The following is a 25,140-nucleotide window of genomic DNA, read 5'->3' as shown; positions in this document are numbered from 1 at the left end:
GTTTTTGCCGACCCAGATCTTATTACTCTGTTCTCGCATGTGCAGGACGGATTGTGCTTCCGGGGTGGATCGGGTAGTGACAGTGCATAATGCAATTTATATGTGTGAAAAAAACTACAAATGTGTGTGTACTTAAAGGGGAGTCAAACCCAGACCACTTTCATCTATAAACTATTAAATTAACTATGGACAAGTATGGAAGTAGGTAAAGATTTTCCCTCCATAGATAAGGAAGGGTAACAAAGTGCTTTACAGAAAGTACACAAAAATACAACAGAAATACAGAATATGCAACATTGTAGTACAATAAAGAGGAAAATTAGAAAGAAAATGGCTTACTTTAGACTTTTCATATTAGCTCTATGCTAAAGCTTTTATGATGAAGATTAGCCCACAACTTAGAATGTCATGCTTATAGGTTCTTTTTAGTAAATAGTAGGGCTGCAACTAACGATTATTTTAAAAATCGATGAATCGGCCGATTATTTTTTCGATTAATCGATGAATCGGACAAAAAAAAAAATTTTATATTAACCTCTTTATTCCAAAATAAACATTTTAGACAGAACAAACAAGCACACAAGTACAGGTTGCTCATTAACTGTACTGGTGCAATATGAAAAATAAATGTTTGTGTAAAAACTACGCAAACTTACATGAGAAATGTAGCTGTACATCCACAAAATATAGGCTACTTTGGTTCATAAAGCGCAAAAAGAGACAGGCATTTTTGTTTTTTAAAGCCCCTAAGGGGTTCAACAATAGGTCCCCCCATTTCAAGAAATGAGTTTTTTTTAGACTAGAAGAGTTCTGCCTTTTAAGACAGGAAAGTATAGCAGTTAAAGTTGCTGCTTGAGAAAATACTGAACCATAGAGATAAAAATAGCCTGTGATTCAAATTATAAATTGTATTTGGAATAAAAATGAGAGAACTAGGGGTGCTAAAAAAACACATCCTCCAAAGACAGATATTTACATGGGAATGTGGCAGATAATTAATTGACATATTACTGATCTTGCTGGATTTTGTTCTGCTTTACTTCCATAAATTGCAGGATCTTCTTTTCTTTATCTTTGCCAGAAGATTTAAACTTTAAAAGCCTTGCCCTCATAATTTGCAAGTTAATTTATTTATAAAGAAAATATAAACGCTGCTTAAACAAATGTAAATGAAATTAAAAGTAAAATAAGTAGCCAACCTTATCCCTGTCTGTAACCTACTAACAAGGTAAGGAAAGCGTCAGATGAGCTACCTGAGAAACTAACGTTACGTTTCCCCACTTTAAAACCAAACAAACATGGTTACTCATCCTGCTGATCAGCTCTCTTCACTGCCATCGAAGGCTCCAAAGTGTTTTCTTTTCAGGTGCTGCGTCATAACAGTGGTGGTTCCGTGCCATGTTAATTTCTTTTGAAAAAAGTTGCATGTTATCACTTTTTTCACTTTACAAAGCGCAGGCTATTTTAATTATTGTGATCAATTTGCGCCGTCAATCCCGGCGCATGCGCGCTTCATTTGCAGTCTGGACGCTGAGGGTAAACTCCTCACTAAAATCCTGCGGCTCTGACTGCCGCGCTGAGAGGGATTCCTGTGGGAGAGGGAGAAAGGCGTTGGGATGGGGGAGGCGCCCCACGGCAGGCAAAAGCCGCCAGTGACACCGTAAAAAGTCGCCAGATTTGTCGCTAGTCGCTTTTTTGAAAAATAGTCGCTGGAGGGGTCTGAAAAGTCGCTGAGTTGGCAACACTGCAACTGCGGCGCTGACTCGCTCCGCCATATTTTTTTTTCTTCCCCCGGATGACGGCGGCGGCGGATGACGCATTAATCGCGCGACACAACTAATCGATGATTAAATTCGTTGCCAACGCTTTTAAAAGTCGATTTTTATCGATTTTATCGATTCGTTGTTGCAGCCCTAGTAAATAGACTAAAAACCTCAGGGGTGATGAGACCCTAACAACCATCTGAGACCTTTAACAAATAGTTGGATTTACGTTAACGGTTAAACTGGGATATTTTTACTATTTGGGTTGCTACCAGAGGAAACCGGCTGTTGTTCCAAAACAGCAAAAAAAAAAAACAAAAAAAAAACAATCCACTGGACTTTGTTTCCATGTTTGAAGATGTTTCGCTTCCCGTCCAGGAAACCTTTTCAATAAAAAATAGCGGAACTAGCGTTGAGTTTGAGGCTTTATAGAATGGACAAAAAACAAAGCCTTGTTTTGGCTTAGAAAACAAGGCTTTGTTTTTGGATGGGAAGCGAAACGTCTTCAAACTTGGAAACAAAGTCCAGTGGATTGTTTTTTAACTCTTTTGGAGTGACGATGACCTGGATGACTGAGAATCTTCACCAGCATATTGGTGGCTGCTTATTTAATTTTTGGCTAATGAAGTTAGGAGTTCTCAACATTAATACCGGTCACACTTTTCAGAAAAAGTACAAAAAATTCTCCCTTTGAGAGAATTTACATAAAATACTTTCAGTTAAGATAAAATGTGAAACTGTGGTTCAGGAATTATTAAGACTTCTTCCAGCACGCTAAGTGATGTTTCTATTTTATCTAGTTTAAAATTGAGAGTTTGCACCTCCAGGTTTTGCACTAAAACTGCTGCTGTGATCAGTTTTAATCCGAAAACACACTTGATTTCCTTCTAAACGTAGCTAAACTTAAATCTTACAGATTTAAGTGCCTGTTGGTATTGAACCAACCTACAGTCCTGGGAGAGAGTGCTCTGGTCAGACAAAGGGTGAGTATTAAGATAGCAACAGGTCTTTTTTTTAATTCCCAGAGGCAGCAACAACTTTAAGAACTGGAGCCAAGAATATCTGTAGCTCTGCAACTGGGTGAGGAAAAAAAATCCCGTATTGAGGGCCCCTGAAGTCCCCAACTACCTCAGCCACATAATAAACAACTTCCTTTTAAAATGAAAAACCATTGACATCATACAGGCTAATCTTGATCACTATTTTTGAAAAAGTAAAATATTTCACTGTTTTACCCAATTTTCTAGATGTATTCTTGGCAACACAACTGTAGTTCTTTTTTGCTTATTTATGAGTTGTTGTTTTCTTTTACTTATTTATAAGGTCAGTACATCTCTGCAGGACAAAAGAAATAACCCAAATCAACTACTGTGTAGTCTCTGCTTAAATCTCTAGTGTGCAGATATTTTTAATTCTAAGGGAAACATAGTCCAGGATGTTACAACTTTTTTAATTTTTATGCTTTTTTGTACTACCGTATATACAGTCTTTTTATATTGTCTGTCGTATTTTTATTTTAATGGCATCTTGCTTTAACTTTTTGTACTCTATATAAGCTACTGGAACCAGAATTTCCCTAAAGGAGTAATCCCAAGGGATAAATAAAGCTGAGTCTAAGTCTAGGACCTTCTAGTTCATACAATGTGCAAAATACAACACAAAAAGCTACATCCCTGTTCCATTATAACATCATATGAAAAGAAAGCAACAGAATGTATATATCTATATGTACTTTTCAAGCCCATCTTAAAGATAATAGATCATCCTTTTTCTACAATTTTTTATAAATACACTTTTTTTTAACATATTATCCAAGATCTTAAATTGGTAAATGTCTTCAACAAATATACCACAACAATCCGATCTTCTGTAATTACCATCCCTATCATAATCACAAAATCTTAAAAATAAAGAATAAAAAATTATATTAGACTTAGATTTCATCTGTCATTTTGTTTACAAAAGTATTAAAACAAAAAGAAGTTTCGTTGGGAAACAGCTCACTGGACAATTTCATCTTTTAAAAGTGCAGCCTTTAAAAAAAGTAAAAATTACTGTAAATTTACAGTTCTAACATTTGTTTTTCTTTTTTTATATAATGCTAGGTTGGTTATAAATACATTTTCTCTTAATTTACAAGGCTTGAATTGAAACTCTTCCAGAAGTAAAGGAGAAGTAAAAGAAAATGCTAAGGATGGGTAGAGCATTTCAGCTTGGGAGTTACTGCAGTGGTTTGTTGCAATAAAGCAATTAACCTAATAGTGATGCCGTGCTGGTAATACATATATTACAACTGCAGATAAAGGATTTGAGCCCAGCTTTTATAATTCAGTAACCAAATATAATCCAGTTTGTTTAAAATGAATTGTACACTTGCAGTGTATACTGTACAGTGTACAGTATTTAAAATGTACATTTTAAAATGCATGACCTGCATAGTGTCTAACAGGTGAGATAAGCAGAGACTATTAGTGGTGGGATCATTTAACAACTCATTTGAGCAAATATGATTGGTCATGTTACACAACTCTGCATCAGAACATTTTGTTTATGATCAAAAAGCTTACTGGATCTGTCTGAAGGTCCAACACAGCTTGGTTTGGCATTAAAGTCATAGGGAAATCATACTTAAATGTCAAGTAATTCTGGCTTAAACATGTATATAAATGTACTCTTTATCAGACCACATTGTCCCAAAAATTAGAACATTTCTATCTTAAAAAAAAAAAGCAAGGGCTCAAACATGTACGGCTGGAAGCCTTCTACACCAAACCAAGCTTCTGCCGCCCTGGCGTCCTCTTCCACAACATCTTCGTCCCCGCTTTCCTCCTCTAAATAAAAAATGGATGACGGAGGAGACTCATCCACGACCTCTGACACTAAACTCTCCTCCTCTTGCATGTTTCCGCTGTCCATAGCGTTCCTTGACAGCGTCGTTTCTAAGTCACCAATTTAGTGCTACTTGGTCCCAATGGAATTTCCCATTGGGAACCTGCTAGCACTAAGTTGCTAACTGGTTAGCAAGATGCTTCCCACAAAGCGGCCACAATCAAACTTGATTCCGAACCTTCTGCCACAACAACCCCCCCTTGATAATTGACCAATTACATTCACTTTATTCATTCGTGTAAAGTTGGGCACCACTCGGGAGAATTCAGAAATGCAACAGTTGGAACAGCCGCTTCTCTACGACTTTGAAAGGACATGAGCTGTTTGATATTTACTTACACTCAGCATTTAGTAGCACTGTGGCACATTTAAGAGTTATCAGTTTTCATTTGCATTTGAGCATAATCGGGCTTATAATACTAGGAATTGCGTGCTCTCTTAGTAGGAGCTTCCTGCATGATTGAACACATAAATTCCTCCAAAAGCAACTTACTGTAGCATTTGCAACACATGCCAACTGTATACTATGAAAATCATTCTCAAACTAGAGTTCTTTCTCACAAACATAAGGGGGTTGTAATAAAGGATGAGCCTGTGCCGCTCCATCAATGCATGTTCAGCTGAAAGGAAAGGTGAGCCTAGAGCAGGGGGGTTTTACTGCAACAATTACAGTGTAGACTTTAATAAGGCAACATTTAATGTACACTTTATCATACCTGATGACATGGGCCGAAGGTTGTCCACATAAAACTTAAGAGTGGCCTATCATGCAAAATATAGATGCTATCTTTCCAAACGTCCAGCACTTAAACCTAGAGCACAGCCTGTCATGCACTGATTGTTCCTTATAAAGCACTGATATTTATGAGACTGTTCATAAAGACGGCAGAAATTGCATCATTTGCATACCCCACCTTTGCCCTACCGAAGACGGACTCTATCCTGAGTAGGGCTGTGTATCCTGAATTGATTTGATTTTGATTCATACGGTTCTAAAGCGATTAATTTCGATTCGATCTGTTTTTACAATAATGAAAAGTGGTTTAACTGTGTTTCAAAATACTCATGTATTTTGTTTTTTTCCTGTCACATTAAACACAAAGTGCAAACTTGAAAATCAGACAGTTTAAACATGAGATGTGAACAAAACTGTGCATTATCTTCAATGCAGAAACTATATTTGCAGCTTTGTCTGTAACTGCAGGGTGTTTGCTGGACAGCCCCCATTTGTTAATGACTTCAGTCAACCTATTTCTATATTTGCAGCTATCTGACTTGAAGTCATCTTGAGTGCATCTTTCCTGCTTATTTGAAAGTGAACGTTACGCGCGTCACTATAAAATGAATCGATCTCATTCCCAAGACATCGATTTTGCAAAAATGTAAAGGAATTGATTCAAAATTGATTAAATCGATTTTTTTTACCGAGCACTAATCGTGAGTAAAAGACATCTGGGTATTGTGTAGTTATGAGATGGTTAATGAGGCTGGTGGATGGCTTACCTCAAAATAAAACAACAGAAATACAAATTGAAGTAAATACAAATAACATGGAAACAAAAATATATATATAAATAAATACAGGGCATTCAATGCTACAGAAAAATTTATATAAATAATCAAAACTACATGGTGCTGACTAGGGGTGTGCAAAATAATCGTCATGACGATGCATCGCGATTCTAATTTTTGTGATCTACTGCATTGATTCTTGACGCCAAGTATCGATTCTTAATTTAAAAACATGAACAAATAAAACACATGAATTTAAAGAATCCTTGGCTATCCGATTATTAATTGATTAACTGAAAACAAATAATCGACAGATTAGTCGATTTGCTGAATAATTGTTAGTTGCAGCCCTAAAGGATAACCAGTTGAATAAAAAGGATGCTGATAGGAGTTTAAACATTACTGAAACTAGTGATTGCAAAACAACTATTTAACTATTTATATCGATAAAGTATATTTAAATAATTGATTTTTTTTTCTTTGTTTTGTGCCGTTCAGGAGCAGATCAAGTATTAATGAAGGAGGTAGGAGGAGCAGGCATTCCTCGAAGTGAAATAGCTTTCAGCTCCCAAACTTCTAAAAATACTGCAATTCACCGCTTTATGTCCGTTTAACAGCTACTTACTGGCTCTGTGGGCTATTAGGAGCCCAGCTGACAGAGCGTTTTAAAGCAGCACACTAAGGTAAATGAATCACAGAAAACTGGGTAAGGATTGCTTTTTTCCTAAAATTAAAATGTTGTATTCACTTCCAGGGACAAGCTGTTCAGAGTGGCCTTTGTCTATTTCCAGACTCCTCAGCTGCAGTCGGTGATCCTAACCAGAGCCACTGAGAGAACTGAACACATGAAGCAGGAAATCAGCTCCTGAACTCAATCAGCGCAGTGGAAGTTATCAGCGTCCCACACAAGAGAGCAGGAATGTGGAGATAAGCTGAGGCACCAACCTGCTCCCCCCGTCCTCTCCGTCACTGCGATTGAAATGAGGACAACTGAGCAGAAGAACAACAGCAGTGATAAAGGATGTTTGTATTCCATTATAAAAAGGGCGGCTCATGTAGAAATGTGAGCGATGAAAGGCTGCATCCTGACCATTTCACACCTCATGCACAGAAGGATTTATAATGGCCTTGATTATTACATACAAACCTCTCTATTAGTAGGGGCTGTAACCAACGGGAACATTTGAACACACCAATACATCCTGTGCGGAGGAGACTGTGGGAAGACTTGGCAAGCAAATCTTAACTTAGCAATTCAGTGTCGCACAATGCTTGCACAACGCTTGCACTTTCATCCACAGCTTTCTTTCTGCCGTCATCGTAGGTCACTCTAAATGCAAAGTGGTCCCATACAGCAGACCTATAAAGTGCTGCTGGCGCGTCCTCCAACTCCTGTTCTTTCCCACTCGCCATTCCGTCACAATTTTCCACAACAACTGATTTTTTTCTGCTACACCCGGCTACGCTGCTTCGCTTCTTCTTCTTCTTGTTTACTACTGGTGGTTGGCTTTGGTCGCAGTACCGCCACCTTCTGCTCTGGAGTGTAAACGCTTCGCCTATGAGAGAAAGGAGCAGCGCATGAACCGAACGCAACACACGCGAACCGAACCGAGACAGTTCATCCCTAATAGATGGATGGATGGATGGATGGATGGATGGATGGATGGATGGATGGATGGATGGATGGATAGTAATGACCAGTAGAAAAAAAAGATGTTCATTAACATAATGCTTAAACGCAGAGATTCCCTCATTTTCCTGCTCCAGCCTCACCACACAACCCATCTGCTGATTAAAGTATGCACACAGGCCAAGCAAACAGCAGCATCAAACATTCTACTCTATCTATTCACTAAATGTTACACCATTTGCCATTACCCTAAGATAAACCAATAACTCTTTAACAGACTATTACTAACTCCCCCTTTCAGTTTGGGACCTGAATAAAGCAGATGTTGTACTGTGTACTGTGGGGTCTTAAAGCCATGAGTTAGTACAAGATTCTCAGTTTATGGAAAATTGAAAACATCGATGTATACTAATTTCTTCAAAACAGAATATTTACCTATAGCTACAGCTTTCAGATTAATTTAGGCCGGATATGTCCGCCAACTCTACCCCGTGTGGCTGACTTATGGTGTTTGGAGCTAAAACATGTCCACACTGAGTAGTATCAGTTAACACTTCAAACTGGTAGTTGAGGTCATCCACACCTCTTATTTTAAGGCATAAAAACTCAGCACTGCTACAGCACTAAACTCTTCCATTAACAAAGTATTTCCATCTTTCCATCAGTATTTCCATACATTAGGACATCTGTTTTCACTGGGAAATGGTAAAGCCCTTCGTTTGAGACAGTTTCTATAAATACACAAAAACACAGAGCTGCAGTCAGTAAAATTTATCCAAACTAGGCAAAATATCAGATCCCTTTGCCCTTTGAAAAACCACCATGACTCAGATGACGGCTGCTCCCATGACTGCTTAGGGCAATGTGATTTACAGGCCATCATGTCCGAGTGCCCTTCAGCCGCCATACATTTTCTTCCTCATGGGTGACATGTTTACCTGAATGATTCCCTAAACTAACGTGCAACCAAAGCGATTCCTGAAGAGGCGGGAGTGGAGGGCTTTAATCATAAATTCAAAAATCTAATTACAGTCACAAATATCATCTGCAGTGTGCCCCACTCACTTCATTTGACACATCTATTAACCAAGCCCAGCTGCTGCTTCATGCAGCGTTACAAACATGATGCTAGTGATGACACGTTTTAGTCATGGCCCTGAAGGGGGCTAACGCAGAGAAGGACAATGATGAATCGTCAAAGTTCTACCAATCACCTTGCAGACTGCACTGTAATGTAAATGTCATAAAAAGGTTAAAATCCACCCTAAGTTGGAGAAAAACCATTTAGGTCTCGATCAAGTCTGCATGTTCTCCCTGAGCATGCGTGGGTTCTCTCTGGGTACTCCGGCTTCCTCCCACAGTCCAAAAACATGACTGTTAGGTTAACTGGCTTGGATGGATGGATGGATGGATGGATGGATGATGGATGGATGGATGGATGGATGGATGGATGGATGGATGGATCATCAAAACATCCAGATACTATAAACTGTGTAAATCCCCCGTCGAGGTTAAAGGGTTTGGGCATGAGTTGGAAAATGAGACCGTATATAATTTGTAATGAAGGATAAATCCTGACATGGTCATTCTTAATCAAAATCTTACTTTTTCTGTTGGATTATTGATAATTCTGAAAAACAGGCTTTTAGTGCCGTCTCATTTGGCCTAGTGTTATTAGTTTTACTTGACACTTTTGGATGGATATGGAAGCCCTTCTTGGACAATGCTGAAGGACATGCAGGAGCGGATTTAGACAGGCAGGGGGCCCTCTGAATGGAGAAGACGACACATCAAACAGATCCATTATCCAGATAGAGAAATGTTAATAGAATAGACATCCATTACCTGTTCTAGGTTGTGTCCCTCTCTTCTTGTCCCTTTTCTTCTTGTTTTCCTCTCTATGTTTTGTACTCAGCTGACTTTTCATGCTGTCTCTAAAGGAATGAAAGATTTTTTCCAAGCACTAAGCTCACTTAGCTGATTGCTCCTTCCTGTGTTTCCAAAAAGGCCAAAGTAAATAACCCAGTCCTTCTTTTCACTGTAGACAAGCCATGATCTGCTTATCTGTTCTCCATTTTTCATTTGGATGAAATAATAGCTGCATGAATCATGACAGCAGACAAGATAGAGGAGAGCAGGAGGCGGGGTTACCAATCTACTCGCTCTGGAGAGCAGAGTTCGCTGCTTTTAGATGTTCTCTCCAAAGTCTCCAGTAGTAGAAAAAAGTCTCTAGATTTGGCGCTAGGAGCTTTTTAGAAATCAAAGTGCTAGAGGGGTCTGAAAAGTGGCTAAATATAGTGACTAAAGCGCTAAGTTGGCAACACTGCTCTTTGCATGGTTTGTTTTCAAATGGTTTGCTGCTGTCTGTTTGGACCTTTCTGAACATGTGCAGCAAATGGACTGATCCAATATGGTGGACACTGAAGGGGGGGGGGCTGAGACACACTTAATATTATCAGCGTTCTGATAGCATTTTAGCCAAAGGATTTTTATTAAAAGCATAATTAATGTGAACGTATAAGGAATATTTGCATTAACCATACATGTAAACAGAGTTTTATGGGGCCCCCATGAACTTGGGCCCCTTGGCAATTGCCTAATAGTAAATCCACGTGTCTACTATCCTGTTTCAAGAGTTTAGAAATGCTTAGACTTGGAATCTTTATTGATGGAAGTATGTATGCCTCCTATAGTTTGCCTAAGCCCTATTGGAAGGGCTTTGATCCTGGTACAGGTTAAATAAAACAAAAGTTTTGAATGTATATGTTGCATCTGTAATTATTTATACAAATCATAAGGTAGTACAACTTATGGGATAGATAGTAGATTAAGGAATTTGAAGTTATTACAATGTAAAATATAGATTTAGTACAAGTTACAGAATAGTTAGTAGAATAAGGAATTTAAAGTCATTAAAACGTAAAATCAGAAGTTAAGACAACTTATTAGAGAGTTGATATAATAAAGAATTTTAAGTTATTGTAATGTAAAATTAGAAGTTAGCAAAAAATAGAATTCAGAGTTGAGCAAACTCAAAAGCAAAACTTAAGATATTTAGTTTAATTGGCAACTTAAAATTTTATTGAAGTTTGTTGCCTTGAAATTTTGAGTTCATCCAACTTTTATTTTTTTGTTTTGCAGTGTAGCCTTTGTTCTATGTTATGTTGTTGTTAAACAAAAAATAATAAAAAATCTATTAAAAAATAAATTATTGGAAAACCTTAAAAAAAACATGATGAAAAATGTAAAACAATATAATCTCTATTCAACAGCTGATTACTGCAGAACAGCTGAAGGACCGTGGACAGTTCAGCCTCTCCTGAGTCAGCCCACGTGTGGCACTTATGATAGTTTATAACACAGCCATAAAGTCAATAAGGCCACATCACTAAATCATAAAAGTGAACAGCATTGTTAGCACTCCACAGGTGATAATCTGTGGCTTCTGTTTCATCAGAGCTGCTGTTTATAGAGACAAATGAGCTGGACTGGAGGATAGCGGCCAAACACTGACTGTAGCCCACATTAAGCTCACCTGACAACCTTAAATCAAACGTCCCTGTAGATCATAACACATTTAAAACAACCAAACAGCAACATTTTGCTTCTCCAGAACAACCAAGTCGGTCTAAAATAACGGTACCCGACAGCGGGATGAGCGAGCGCATCACCTCCCATTCAACGCAGGAAAAGTCATGTTTCCCTGAGCTGACTCCATGTTTCCAGCTCTCTCCTTCCCTCCCTCCCACACACCGACTCCTTCACAAATCCCGTGCCCCCCTCTTCATACCCTCTTGGGCAAATCAAGCCCCTAACTGGCCGACATTTTGTTGTAGAAGCTAAGCTAGCGCTACAGTTACCTGGACACACTTCTAACAGCCCGTCCGAACGATGACAGCAGGGGATGGGTGATGGAAGGAGGGAGGGGGGGTTCATGGTTTAATATAAAGGCCCCCCATGTAATAAATAAAGCTAAATACAGCAGAGGGGAAGGTTATAACTGGTGGTTAACCTGAGGGATAACGGTAGCTTGGTGGACAGTTAGCGCGCGGATGCAGTTAGTTAGCCGCGCGGTGGCTAAGTTACCTCGGCTGCTTTGGACCGTTATCGCTCGGTGTTTCTACCCGGAGGGGTGACAGCTTTAGTTCGCCTCTAAAGCTAGAAAAAAAGCTTTCTTTACAAGAAAAACTAAATAAAATAAAAATCCATTCACCTTAGAAACGGTAAAGGTCTCCGCGGCGCGCTGGTGGAGGTCCTACCGTGGAGGAAAAGGGTCTCCCTGGTGTGGCTCCAGAGCAGCAGCTACCGCCGCACCGCAATGGCAGGCAGTGGATGAACCCCCCCTCCCTCTCAGCGCGCTCGCGCTCCGGCTGCCTCTCCGCCGCGGTGACAGTGACGGGCTCGCTTGGAGGAAACCATTCCCGTTTGTTCGCAGGGGGGAGGAGGGCGAAGAAGGGATGTAGGAGGGAGTCACGTAGGAAGCCCGTAACAGCGGCAGCAGCACGCGGCGCCATTCCATCATAACATTAAAAAAAAACAGCCATCAGATGGAGCGAAAATAAATCTATACATGTTCCCACTGATCTAATCTGCTCCCCTTATGGAAAGAGAAATGGAACCGGCTGTTTATTATGTCATCGATTTTACTAAATCCATTATGAAGGAAAATTTCATCCCCCACAGAATGGGCTCCTATATTCTCCCATTAATTGTTAAATGCCCACATATTATTTATGTACAGTAATAAAAGAGCAACCTCTGAAAACGCTGCAACGAGTTTGATAAACAGTGATTTCTTATGATAATGACGAATAACAGAGGTGCGACAGAAGATCAATAATACCGCAGAAACCTGATTCTACACTTTTAAATCTATTTCATGAAGATGAGCTCATATATGTCAGTGAAGCTGCTAACCTTGCCATGATGCTACTTCACCATGAAGGCAGATGCAAGATGCAGCAGCGAGAAAACTGCTAATCATAGGATTATACAGGGGCGGATTTAGGAAATTTGGGGCCAGGCAGGGGGCCCTCTGAATTCACTAGACACCACATAAACAGACCCATTCTACAGATAGAGAAATGTTAATAGAATAGACATCCATTATCTGTTCTAGGTTGTGTCCCTCTCTTCTTGTCCCTTTTCTTCTTGTTTTCCTCTCTATGTTTTGTACTCAGCTGACTTTTCATGCTGTCTCTAAAGGAATGAAAGATTTTTTCCAAGCACTAAGCTCACTTAGCTGATTGCTCCTTCCTGTGTTTCCAAAAAGGCCAAAGTAAATAACCCAGTCCTTCTTTTCACTGTAGACAAGCCATGATCTGCTTATCTGTTCTCCATTTTTCATTTGGATGAAATAATAGCTGCATGAATCATGACAGCAGACAAGATAGAGGAGAGCAGGAGGCGGGGTTAGCAATCTACTCGCTCTGGAGAGCAGAGTTCGCTGCTTTTAGATGTTGTCTCCAAAGTCTCCAGTAGCAGAAAAAAGTCTCTAGATTTGGCGCTAGGAGCTTTTTAGAAATCAAAGTGCTAGAGGGGTCTGAAAAGTGGCTAAATATAGCGACTAAAGCGCTAAGTTGGCAACACTGCTCTTTGCATGGTTTGTTTTCAAATGGTTTGCTGCTGTCTGTTTGGACCTTTCTGAACATGTGCAGCAAATGGACTGATCCAATATGGTGGACACTGAAGGGGGGGGGCTGAGACACACTTTATATTATCAGCGTTCTGATGGCATTTTAGCAAAAGGATTTTTATAGAGGAGAGCAGGAGGCGGGGTTACCAATCTACTTGCTCTGGAGAGCAGAGTTCGCTGCTTTTAGTTGTGCACAAAATTTGCACAAATAAGGAATAGTTGTATTAACCATACATTACACAGAGTTTTATGAATCCCCCAGGGACTTGGGACACTAAGCAACTGCCTAGTATTGCCTAATGGTAAATCCCCCCTGGGATTATATACTATTTTATTTTTATCCAGTTATTATTCTGTTTTAGAAATTTCTATAATAGAATGTGCAAAATATAATATGACATCATATCTAAAATAGGTGATTTTACAGGTGCACATTAATAATGTTTTGATAAAAATCCTTTTGCTAAAATGCCACCAGAACGCTTGTAATATTAAGTGTGTCTCAGAAAGGTCCAAACAGACAGCAGCAAACAATTTAAAAACAAACGCTGAAAGGAAAACAACAAGAAAAGGGACAAGAAGAGAGGGACAAAACCTAGAACAAATAATGGATGTCTATTCTATTAACATTTCTCTATCTGTAGAATGGCTCTGTTTGATGTGTTGTCGTCTCAATTCAGAGGGGCCCCTGCCTGTCTTTGCCTAGGGCCCCATATTTCCTAAATCGGCCCCTGGTTATGCTACAACCTTATTCCAAATGGTATTAAATAATTCTCTTATCTCTGTATTCTATTCTATTAGTGAGAATAAAAGTTTTTTTTTTATATTGTTCCAAAATAGCTGCAAAAAGAAATATAAGAAATAACATTTATTGTTGTAATTGTTATATTCTCTGTTGTATTTTATATCTTTAATGGCATCTTGCTTTAACTATTTGTGCTCTATTTAAGCTGAACCAGAGTTTCCCTGAAGGAGTAATCCCAAGGGATGAATAAAGTTGAGTTTATGTCTAATTTATATAAGTATTCACACCCTTTGTCACGAGGCACTGATCATCTTTCTTCTAGAGCTTAAATTGAGCTCACCTGTTTAAATTCAGTTGGTTAGACATGATTAGAAAAGGTGTATGCCTGACTCAGGTCACAGTGGATGTCCGAGCACAAACACCAAGCGTGAATTAAAAAGAAGCGTGTATGGGATTTAGGCGAAAGGCCACACCTCAGCCACTCGTCTAACGACCAGGCATTCTACTTTTACCAACTTCACCCATTCCTCACTGTCTGCACGTTCCTGTCGACCTCACCCTCCCACACCCTCAGTCGGACATCACCTCATCCCTCTTCCTCTTTTTCATCCAATCACCCTCAGGCCTGCTTTGTGTTCTCATTTTTCATCTGCTCCTGTTTATTCCAGGTACCATCTGGAGCTTCTAGGTTGGCAGCAGAAAACACAGTTTCCTTTAAACTGCCCCTCAATGCTAAACCTCCTCCTCCTAAAGCCATCATCACACTGCAAAAAACATCTAGAAATAAGTAAATTCACTTATTTTAAGAAAAAATGACTTATTTAGATTGCAATTTATTGCAGTGCTGGAGCTCTACCCACATAAAACATCCACACATCCATTCTATACTTGTAAAATCCAATGTAAGTACAGACTGTGCTCACCTCCACAAAACAATGAAAAATTCATTTTTATATATTTCATAGGACATATTAAACTCCTTACAGGCTACATTAAATTGACAGTAACATTTCTTCTAGATGCCAGAGAAGTCTATGGAGGATAAAAAGTGCCAAAATTAAATAAATAAATAAATACAGCATTAAATATTTGTCAATAATTAATTAAATGTGGAAATAAATAAATAAATGTCATTCATTAATTAAAACCACGTCACTAATATAAAGTGCCACAATTAAATAAATAAATACAGCGATAAACAATTAATTAAATGTGTCATTCATTAAATAAATAAGGAATTAAATATATAAATGTGTCATTCATTTAATAAAATACGTCTTCATTTTATTAAAAAAATAAATATAATTATTTCAGTGTGCATTTAATTATTTCATGGTCCTGGGGGCGGGGTTAACGCGAATCGAGTCACTTTATTCGATTTGCATGAAATAATTAAATGCACACTGAAATAATTATATATATATTTTTAATAAAATGTAGACGTATTTTATTAAATTAATGACACATTTATATATTTAAATCCTTATTTATTTAATGAATTACACATTTAATTAATTGTTTATCACTGTATTTATTTATTTAATTGTGGCACTTTATATTAGTGATGTGGTTTTAATTAATGAATGACACATTTATTTATTTAATTCCACATTTAATTAGTTATTGACACATTTAAATATTTATTTAAAGCTGTATTTATTTATTTAATTTTGGCACTTTTTATCCTCCATAGATGTCAAGTGACTGATGGGGATCTTTATACACATGCTATGGAGTTTCTCAATTATAAAATAATTTTGGAAACGTGTCACTGTGATAACTTCAAGGGTAATGGGAATGCAAATTGAACATGACCAAAAACTACAGATTCTCGGGGACAGAGGCCCTATTAATGTAAATTATTACAAGAAATACTTTATTTTACTTGTGAGCACTGCAGTGAAGAAATGTATCCTGGTTTTTTACTGCACCCCCAAAAATATACTGTATAATGATAGAGGAAAACATGCAACTTTGGTCCAATCTGGGGCCCCTTCATAGACATCTGGCCCTCTCTGGCTGTCCATGGTGTCTATTGCTGCGCAATATTGCAAAGATGAGAAATCTCCTGTCCAGGGGTGATGCTAGGAAACTAGCAGAGGTGGAAAGAGTACTAAAAAATTGTAATTGAGTAAAAGTATCTTTACTTTGCCTAAATTCTACTCAGAGTAAAAAGTAAAATTACCCATCTCAAAATTTACTCAAGTAAAAGTACAAAATTACATCATTTAAAATGTAATTTGAGTAAAAGTTACTTAGTTACTTTGAGTTATTTAATGCAAAAAAGGATGAGTCATGAATGGAATTGAGCACAAGGTGTTTTAATCGATTTCAAGGCGTATTTCAGTGGAAATCCACACTGCAGAAGATCAGCTGGGCTAAAGAACATACTTCCTCACAGCAGAAGGACAGTCACATCCTGAACCATAAAGTGCAAACAATTTTCAATCCTACTGTCCAACAGACACCATGATAACTAACTTACTGCCACATTTTTTCGTAAATTGGACGTTGATGTTTTAAAAGCTGAAAGCTCCGTTTTGCTGGGAAGGCACATGTTGCACTGCATCGTCACATTGTTCCCTTTTGTGCCTTTGAAAACAAATAATCCTTCCAAATATGGCCGAGGGTTTTTCTGGCTTTCGTCTCCAGAATATGTTTCCTCTTCAGGCCTTTCCTCATCCATACTCCCTAAATTGTGATTAGCAGCTGCCATCTTCTGAAGCGCAGCGCTGGATTATGAGACAATACAAAGGGTAAAGTATTTTTTTTATTTTTTACTCAGTAACGTGAGGGGGGTTTTAAATGTAGCAAGGTAAAACTACTTAGGTTAAAATTTACTCGAGTAAAAGTAAAAATTACATATTTTTAAAACGACTCAGAAAATTACAAATTACTTATAAAAAGTACTCAATTACAGTAACTTGAGTAAATGTAATGCATTACTTTCCACCACTGGAAACTAGTAACCTGACTCCGCCAGATGGATTTGCTCCTCATATCCATCTGTAAACCTTCCGTTGAAGTAATTTTGGGAAGGGGCGAAAATACTGGTTAGCTGATTGGCCTATGTTGCTGATAGACAGGCCAAATAAACCAATCAGATCAACGAAGCATATGACGTACTAACAGAGCGACGACGAAGAGGAGCCAATTGATAGATCAAACCAGTCGGGAGAAGAGCAAAAACATCTTTTCCTCTGAGAAAAGCCTCCAGAGCAGTGTTTTGCTCTTCTTTCAGTGAAGAAATACTCTGTAATTCCCATAAAACTTGCTCGATAGCCACGCTAACGCTAGTTTCATCGGCTGAAGCCGCCATGTTCTTTAGACTGAACTGTCGCGCTTCTCGTTGCGTCACACCTCAACCCGCCTCAAAGCCAACGCTGATTGGACGTTCGTTTGGTGAACGGCTCCAAATTTTCTTTAACGGAGAGTCTCCAGACTGATTAGCGAGTGAAACCTTGAAAGCTCGCGAGATCAGGATGGTCTAACGAGGCTAGGAAACTAGTCCATGCATTTGTTACTTCAATAGTTACTTTGTCTAAATTTTGTTTCATTGTTTTCTTCTGGTGTTCAAAAAAAAATTTAAAAATCTTCTACACACAGTCTATATATCAAGAATTCCGTAAAAAAAAAAAAAAAAATATCCACTGGACTTGGTTTTCAAGATTTGAAGACGTTTCGCCACCTCTCCAGGAAGTTTTCTCAATTCAAATGTCTGAGAAAGCTTCCTGGAGAGGTGGCGAAACGTCTTCAAATCTTGAAAACCAAGTCCAGTGGATATTTTTTTTTTTGAATTTTTAAGGAATGACTATGACCTGGATGACTGAGAACCTTCATCATGTTTGCAATGCTCTCTATACACCATCAATAACCTGTAAAAGCTTCTGTTAATAAAACAAATCTTAAAAAAAAGGAACATAAAAGCAAAAAGTTTCTGAGAAAAAAAAATACATTTCAATGGGAGGGACTTAAGCTTTGTTTGAAATTATTAGTCTAACACCAAAGCAGAGAATAACTTGACCTTGTATTCTGACACATGCCGCATAGCCAATGCAAAGTGTATTTTACATAAAATAAAAACGTTATAAAGGATTCAGTATGGATATAACTTTAGCAAATGTGAACCTTTTTACTTAGAAAGCTGAGGTAAATTCCTCAAAGCAGCATAATGACATGCTGCAGAAGGTAATTTAAAATTCAGAGGATAGAATTAGAATCCAGCCCACAGTCACGATGCTCAATATCCCATCCCATGGGGCACACAGATTTAATCAATATACAGTATAATGTAAATTGTGCACTGCACCAAACCTTACTCTTTAGACTGTGTTGTGCATGATAAGATTTTTCTTTAAAATCTTATTTTATTCTGTATTTATTTGGAGCTGGCTCCTCCAGATCTGGCTAATTCTCTGCAGCGGCTTCTTCATCTGGAAGGTATTTTATCACTTTGAGACTGCGTGACCATTCCTGTCACCTCGACCTGTGGCGCTAATGAGCCCAGAGAAGGATCGGCCCTGAATTTAATGCCGGAGGAGCGGTGAGGTCCAGAAATGTTGCTGACGTTAGAACATCATTGCGGAGTCCATCGGAGGATCGGGAGGAGGATACAGGGGAACGGTGGGGTGGGGGCATCTTGAATGCAAGATGTGAGATGGCCAAGGTCATGGGAATTAGATAAAGAAGGGCAGGCAGAGATATCCCAGGAAAAAACAGAGAATGATGAACAGCAGCTGTGGAGCTGTAATATGTGGACGCGCTGTATATACTGCATATATCCCATGCACCTTTTTCTTCCTTTTGCACCCTCTTCTTCTTCTTCTTTGGACTATTTGAGCTGATGTAACGAGTAAATTAACTCTGTGTAATTACATGATATTGGAAAGCAGAGTTGAAGATAACGAGCTACATCCAGGCATGATTCCTACCAGAGCTGCAAAACTCATTTTGATACAACATGTCTGATGTTATGAGGTAAAGTTACACATCAGACCTGAATGGAAATAAATTTAAGAACAGAAAGGAACCACATTTGGGCTCAGGTGAGACAGTGAGAGCCATTATCCACAAGCGGAGAAAGCAGCGAACAGTGGTGAACTTTTCCCAAAGGGCCCAAAAAGTTAATCAGGAGATTAACCCTATAATGCCAAATGTATCATATTTGATACATACGGTTTCTGAAATGTTTTGCATTTGACACCGTTTGCATAATTTAATGGTAAAAACTTTGCTCAAAATCCTATTGTACACAATCAGATATACCTGATAACAGAGGGCAGAAGACTACACAAAAAATAATCTTGACTTATCGCATAGTAATAAATTATTAATATCAAAAATGTATTTCTGTTTTTTCTTTTTACATATTTTGTTAAAAGGCCAAATAAGGATTTCAAACCAAAAAAAAGTAATTTTCTGTTTTGTTTTATTCTTGGATCGGGCTTTAAAGGGTTAAGGAGAATTGTAGAAAATAATCTTAAGCAAATAAAAAACAATGACTTAACTAGATTTTCTGTCTATAGGAAAGAGCAATAAAAATGTTATTGACAGAGTTCCAACGCTAAAACCACCGATAAACCACAAAAAACTGCGCATCTTAAGGTTGACCTCAACTTATTTTGATTATCTCAGAAATTTTTCTATAGATTTATGACATAAAAGTGACATTTCTTGGAGGGTGTGCAGCACATTATATCCAACAGCCATTAGTAACAGCGTTTCTGAAAGAACATCAAACCAGTTTATAGTCATGCAGGGATGTTCATTTCTGTAAACTGATGGAAGCACTAATTCTGCTCTCTAACATCAAACTCCAAAGGAGAATGTCTGGTTATCAAGTTCCTGGTCATTTATGCCGGAGAAAAAGGGGGGGTGCTGGGGCTATAAATTCAAAACGGATGTATACCAAAATCCAATCAAACCAGTATATTTATATGAATCCCAACAACAAAATACATTATAAAAACACTTTATAAAAAAAAAAAAAACATAATTTCATGTCGCTGCAAGCATGCTTAGTGTGAGGGATTGCTGAAGAGTCGATGCAATCAGCTGGTTTTCCTTAGATAGAAAACTTTGAATCAATCTGACTGGATGATCTGGTGAACTGGAAAGTGACCTGAGATGACATGTGGTGTGAATTGGTGCTAGGGATGTACGATATTGGGATTTTGGCCGATATCCGATATGCCGATATTTTAAAACTGATGTAGCCGATAACCGATATCGATACCGATGTTAAAGCTGGACAAAAATAAGTAGTCATTGAAAATAGCAGTTTTGTTATCCATTTCTGACACTTTGAAAAATAATATACTCTAATATATTTTCATATGCTGATATCAAATTGATTTTTAAAAACGCGGTATCGATCTATTTTACTTTCAAAATCTGGTGAAATTTCATCGTTCTGTTACAAACTCTCGTGATATTTTACAAATTCTTGTGAGATTTTGTTAGTAAAATAGATCGATACCGCGTCAATATATCAACATATAAGAATATGGCAACATTTGGTGAATTTTCGGGGGATTTCGTAGCATAACGATGACATATAGCAATATTTCATTAGTAAAAGAGATTGATAGCATATGAAGATATTGGGATATTTTAATGGATCAATATTTTTTCCCTCGTCTTTAAGTTTTTAAGTCTGTAAAAAAGAAGTTTTTAAGGAAGAAGAAGAAGTAGTATTTTTTTTTTAGACATTAGAATCTCAGAAGCTGATCAAATATCGGGTTAAATATCGGTGGGGTGGCCGATGTCCGATATTCAGTTTTAAGGCCGATACCGATAGGGGGCCAATCATATCGTGCATCCCTAATTGGTGCTATAGAAATCAAGTGAATAGATGTCATAAAACGGGACAGACATTATAGAAATAAACTGAATTCAATTGAATTGTAAAAGTGAAAAAAATTAGCTTTTTCACCTTTCTATATATATGTATATATATATATATATATATATATATATATATATATATATATATATATATATATATATATATATATATATATGGGTGAAATGTTTGAGGTTTTTTTTTAAACACGTTTAAAGTAAAATAACCTGCAATATATTTCAGCACATGACTTTTTCAAATGAGAAATACAACAAACACTACAGGAACGATGGGATCATCCCTTCATAATTAATTACTACGTTACCATTTCACACTCAATTACTTTCTATTTTCTTGGTTAGTTCCTCCTCTGACAGTGAAATTACCTGTGAAACTTCTTCCCAAAGCCGACAAACTGCAGCCAAATGCTGCACATATAGGTAATTTTACTGCACATCTCCGTGGGAATGGGAGCACCAGCATGGTAGACGGTTGCTCAGAGAGATCAGCGTTTGTGCATCGAGTCTCAAAAATCCAAACACTGGTAGTTTATAAATCAGGATATAGTTGTGTATGAATCATTGCTAAACATGTCTTGTGAATGTGCAGATTCTATGTGCTTGTTTGAATCATTTTCTCCATGAGTGGAATCATGTCATGTGCATGAGTAGATCTTATATGTGAGTTTGTTCATATTGTGACTCTTTTAGCTCTAATCTACCATTAAACATGAACGATGACCAGCAAAGGTGTTTAAGCATATATACACAAACGAAATAATCAGGGAAAATGACCTAACTTGTTTTACATATTTTTATTTTTTCTTGCTCTCTGCAAGGAACAATGCTCCCTTCTCTTGGAGCCCTTGAAATACCCTCTGCCTCTGCTTCAGCAGCGTTTGCATCACTGGCTTCAACAGCACAGAGGGACTATCACGCACCATGGAGGAGAAAAATGTAGCTTCCTTTTTCCCATCAGCGCATTTAAGGAACGCCGCTTGGATCCAAAATTGGAGTAAAACTGCAGGAAGAAATCACACGAGTGGAAAGGCAAATTAGAAAATCACAGCGGGTCAGGTTTTACAGTGCATTGGCCCCGACCGTGAGTGAGTCACCTCTCGGCTGCGCAGGTCAGGAAAAACAGCCTACTAAGCAAAGGTGGGAATCCTGTCTATGAGCTCTAATGCTCCCATCCAGCACCACAGCATATACTGAACAGAAAAAAAATACAACTTACAGAGATCTTTGCAGTGCAGCTGCAAGATGACACTAGGAAGCATTATGCGTCCTTGGTTATAACGCTCTGCTGAATTTAGCCACCAAGGACTGTTCAAAGTCTCATATTTCTGTGATTGTGGCGAAGTCCTCCATCAGACTTCCTGACCTCCACCATGCGAGGGCACCACAGTGACACGACAGCGGACTCACAGCTCAGACGAGGAAAGGCTTTGCAAAGCCACGTGATTACACACTGCAGCCCGCTGTAAGCTCAACCTTTAAAAAAGGATCTAATAAAAAGGGTTTATCTCAGTAAGTCTGCAGATAAAAAGATTGATTATCAAACGGTGTTAAATACAAAAATAAAATGAAGATTAGCTGAGATTTTAAGAGCAGAAAAAAATGGAGTTAAAATTCAACTTCACTGTGTTTTTTAAAATCTGCTTATCAGCTAATTCTACCAACCTCCCAGCAGAGTGACACGAAACTCATGTTTCATCCAAATTTGTATGATAATACAACATTTCTGTTGTGATTTTAAGTTAAGCTGCAAACCCTAAATAGAAAATGTTTAATTAAAAGTTGCAAGAAGCAAAGCAATACTATCAAGAGAAAGGCATCTGCTTGATTATAGAGCACAATATATCTTCTACAATTCATTAGTTCTTCCATACTGTAGTTATTGCATAGAGGTTTGGGGTAATACGTATAAAAGTAATCTAGATTTACTTATCAAAATTCAGAAAAAAAGCTTTATGAATCATTCATAATGTTGGATTCAAAGATCATACTATTGCACTTTTCTTAAAATCTCACATGGTGAAAATCCAAGACTTTATTAAATATAAAACACTTGCTGTAGTTTACAAAGCAAGCCGCGATCTACTTCCTCGCAATATAAAAAAAAAAAAATGTATAACAGTAGAGAAGAGAATAATAAGATTTGGTGTTCACACCACAATTAAACGTCTGGGGCTCAGCCGAGCAGGAGTTATGCTGTGAAATTTAAAAGCATGTATAAATATGTTATCTTTAAGAAATATGCATGTGAGCCGAACATTTAAACGTCAAAATTTGCAACATTTTTAATATGTAATATTAGATATCTTCTTTTTTCTGTACAACTGCTTTCAAAATAAGACACTCTGTATTGGTTTAACTGCGCTTTAACTTGTAATGCCTCCTTTATACTTTATGTGATGTGACATGAATATTGTTATCTGGGTAAATTCTTACAAGTTCTTGAACTTCTTTTCTATTCTATACTATTGTGTTCTATTGTATTCTATTCATTCTATTCTCTACTATTCTATACTATACTATAGTATACTATTCTATTCTATTCTATTCCATTCATTCTATTCTATTCTATTGTATTCTATACTATACTATAGTATACTATTCTATTCTATTCTATTCATTCTATTCTCTACTATTCTATACTATACTATAGTATACTATTCTATTCTATTCTATTCTATTCCATACTATACTATACTATAGTATACTATACAATTCTATTCTATTATATTCTATTCTATTCTATACTATATTATACAATTCCATTCTATTCATTCTATTCTATTCTATACTATATTATACAATTCTATTCTATTCTATTCATTCTATTCTATACTATACTATACTATACTATTCTATTCATTCTATTCTATTCTATTCTATTCATTCTATTCTATTCTACACTAACTATTCTATTCATTCTATTCTATACTATACTATACAATTCTATTCTGGTCATTCTATTCTATTCTATACTATTCTATTCATTCTATTCTATACTATACTATACTATACAATTCTATTCTATTCTATTCATTCTATTCTATTCATTCTATTCATTCTATTCTATTCATTCTATTCTATTCTGTTCTATTGTATTCTATTCCATACTATACTATACTATACTGTTCTATTCTATTCTATTCATTCTATTCTATACTATACTATACTATACTATACTATACTATACAGTTCTATTCTATTCTATTCTATTCTATTCTATTCCATACTATACTATACTATACTATTCTATTCATTCTATTCTATTCTATTCATTCTATTCTATTCTACACTAACTATTCTATTCATTCTATTCTATACTATACTATACAATTCTATTCTGGTCATTCTATTCTATTCTATACTATTCTATTCATTCTATTCTATACTATACTATACTATACAATTCTATTCTATTCTATTCATTCTATTCTATTCATTCTATTCATTCTATTCTATTCATTCTATTCTATTCTGTTCTATTGTATTCTATTCCATACTATACTATACTATACTGTTCTATTCTATTCTATTCATTCTATTCTATACTATACTATACTATACTATACAGTTCTATTCTATTCTATTCTATTCTATTCTATTCTATTCTATTCTATTCTATTCCATACTATACTATACTGTTCTATTCTATTCTATTCTATTCATTCTATTCTATTCTATTCATTCTAGTCTATACTATACTATACCATACTATACAATTCTATTCTATTCTATTCATTCTATTCTATTCTATTCATTCTATTCTATTCTATTCTGTTCTATTCTATTCTATTCCATACTATACTGTTCTATTCTATCCTATTCATTCTATTCTATTCTATTCTATTCTATTCTATACTATTGTATTCTATTCATTCTATTGTATACTATACTACACAATTCTATTCTATTCTATTCTATTCCATACTATACTATACTATACTGTTCTATTCTATTCTATTCTATTCTATTCTATTCTATTCTATTCTATTCTATTCTATTCTATTCTATTCTATTCTATTCTATTCTATACTATTCTATTCTATTCTATACTATACTATACTATACTATACTATACAATTCTATTCTATTCTATTCATTCTAT

At 36.8% G+C, this 25,140-nt stretch overlaps 1 protein-coding gene across 10 annotated transcripts in view; it reads right to left on the bottom strand.

Annotated features, from left to right (window-relative positions):
- Positions 1 to 25,140, bottom strand: part of tjp1b (tight junction protein 1b) — a 105,394-nt gene that overhangs the window by 53,283 nt on the left and 26,971 nt on the right. For 6 of the 10 annotated variants that reach the window (XM_038291167.1, XM_038291171.1, XM_038291172.1 and 3 more), the window contains exon 1: positions 12,054 to 12,310. The exons of 3 other annotated variants lie outside the window; for them this stretch is intronic. In XM_038291167.1, coding sequence (XP_038147095.1) covers positions 12,054 to 12,308 — 255 coding nt within the window. In that variant the 5' untranslated portion in view covers positions 12,309 to 12,310. Of the gene's footprint in view, positions 1 to 12,007; positions 12,311 to 25,140 lie in introns of those variants that run through there. One more of the 10 variants, XM_038291175.1, reaches the window with a different exon arrangement.

This window comes from Cyprinodon tularosa, unplaced genomic scaffold (assembly GCF_016077235.1).
Source record: "Cyprinodon tularosa strain WSP-4 unplaced genomic scaffold, ASM1607723v1 ctg296, whole genome shotgun sequence".
NCBI lineage: Eukaryota > Metazoa > Chordata > Actinopteri > Cyprinodontiformes > Cyprinodontidae > Cyprinodon > Cyprinodon tularosa.
This window is presented reverse-complemented; position numbering and strand designations above follow the sequence as displayed.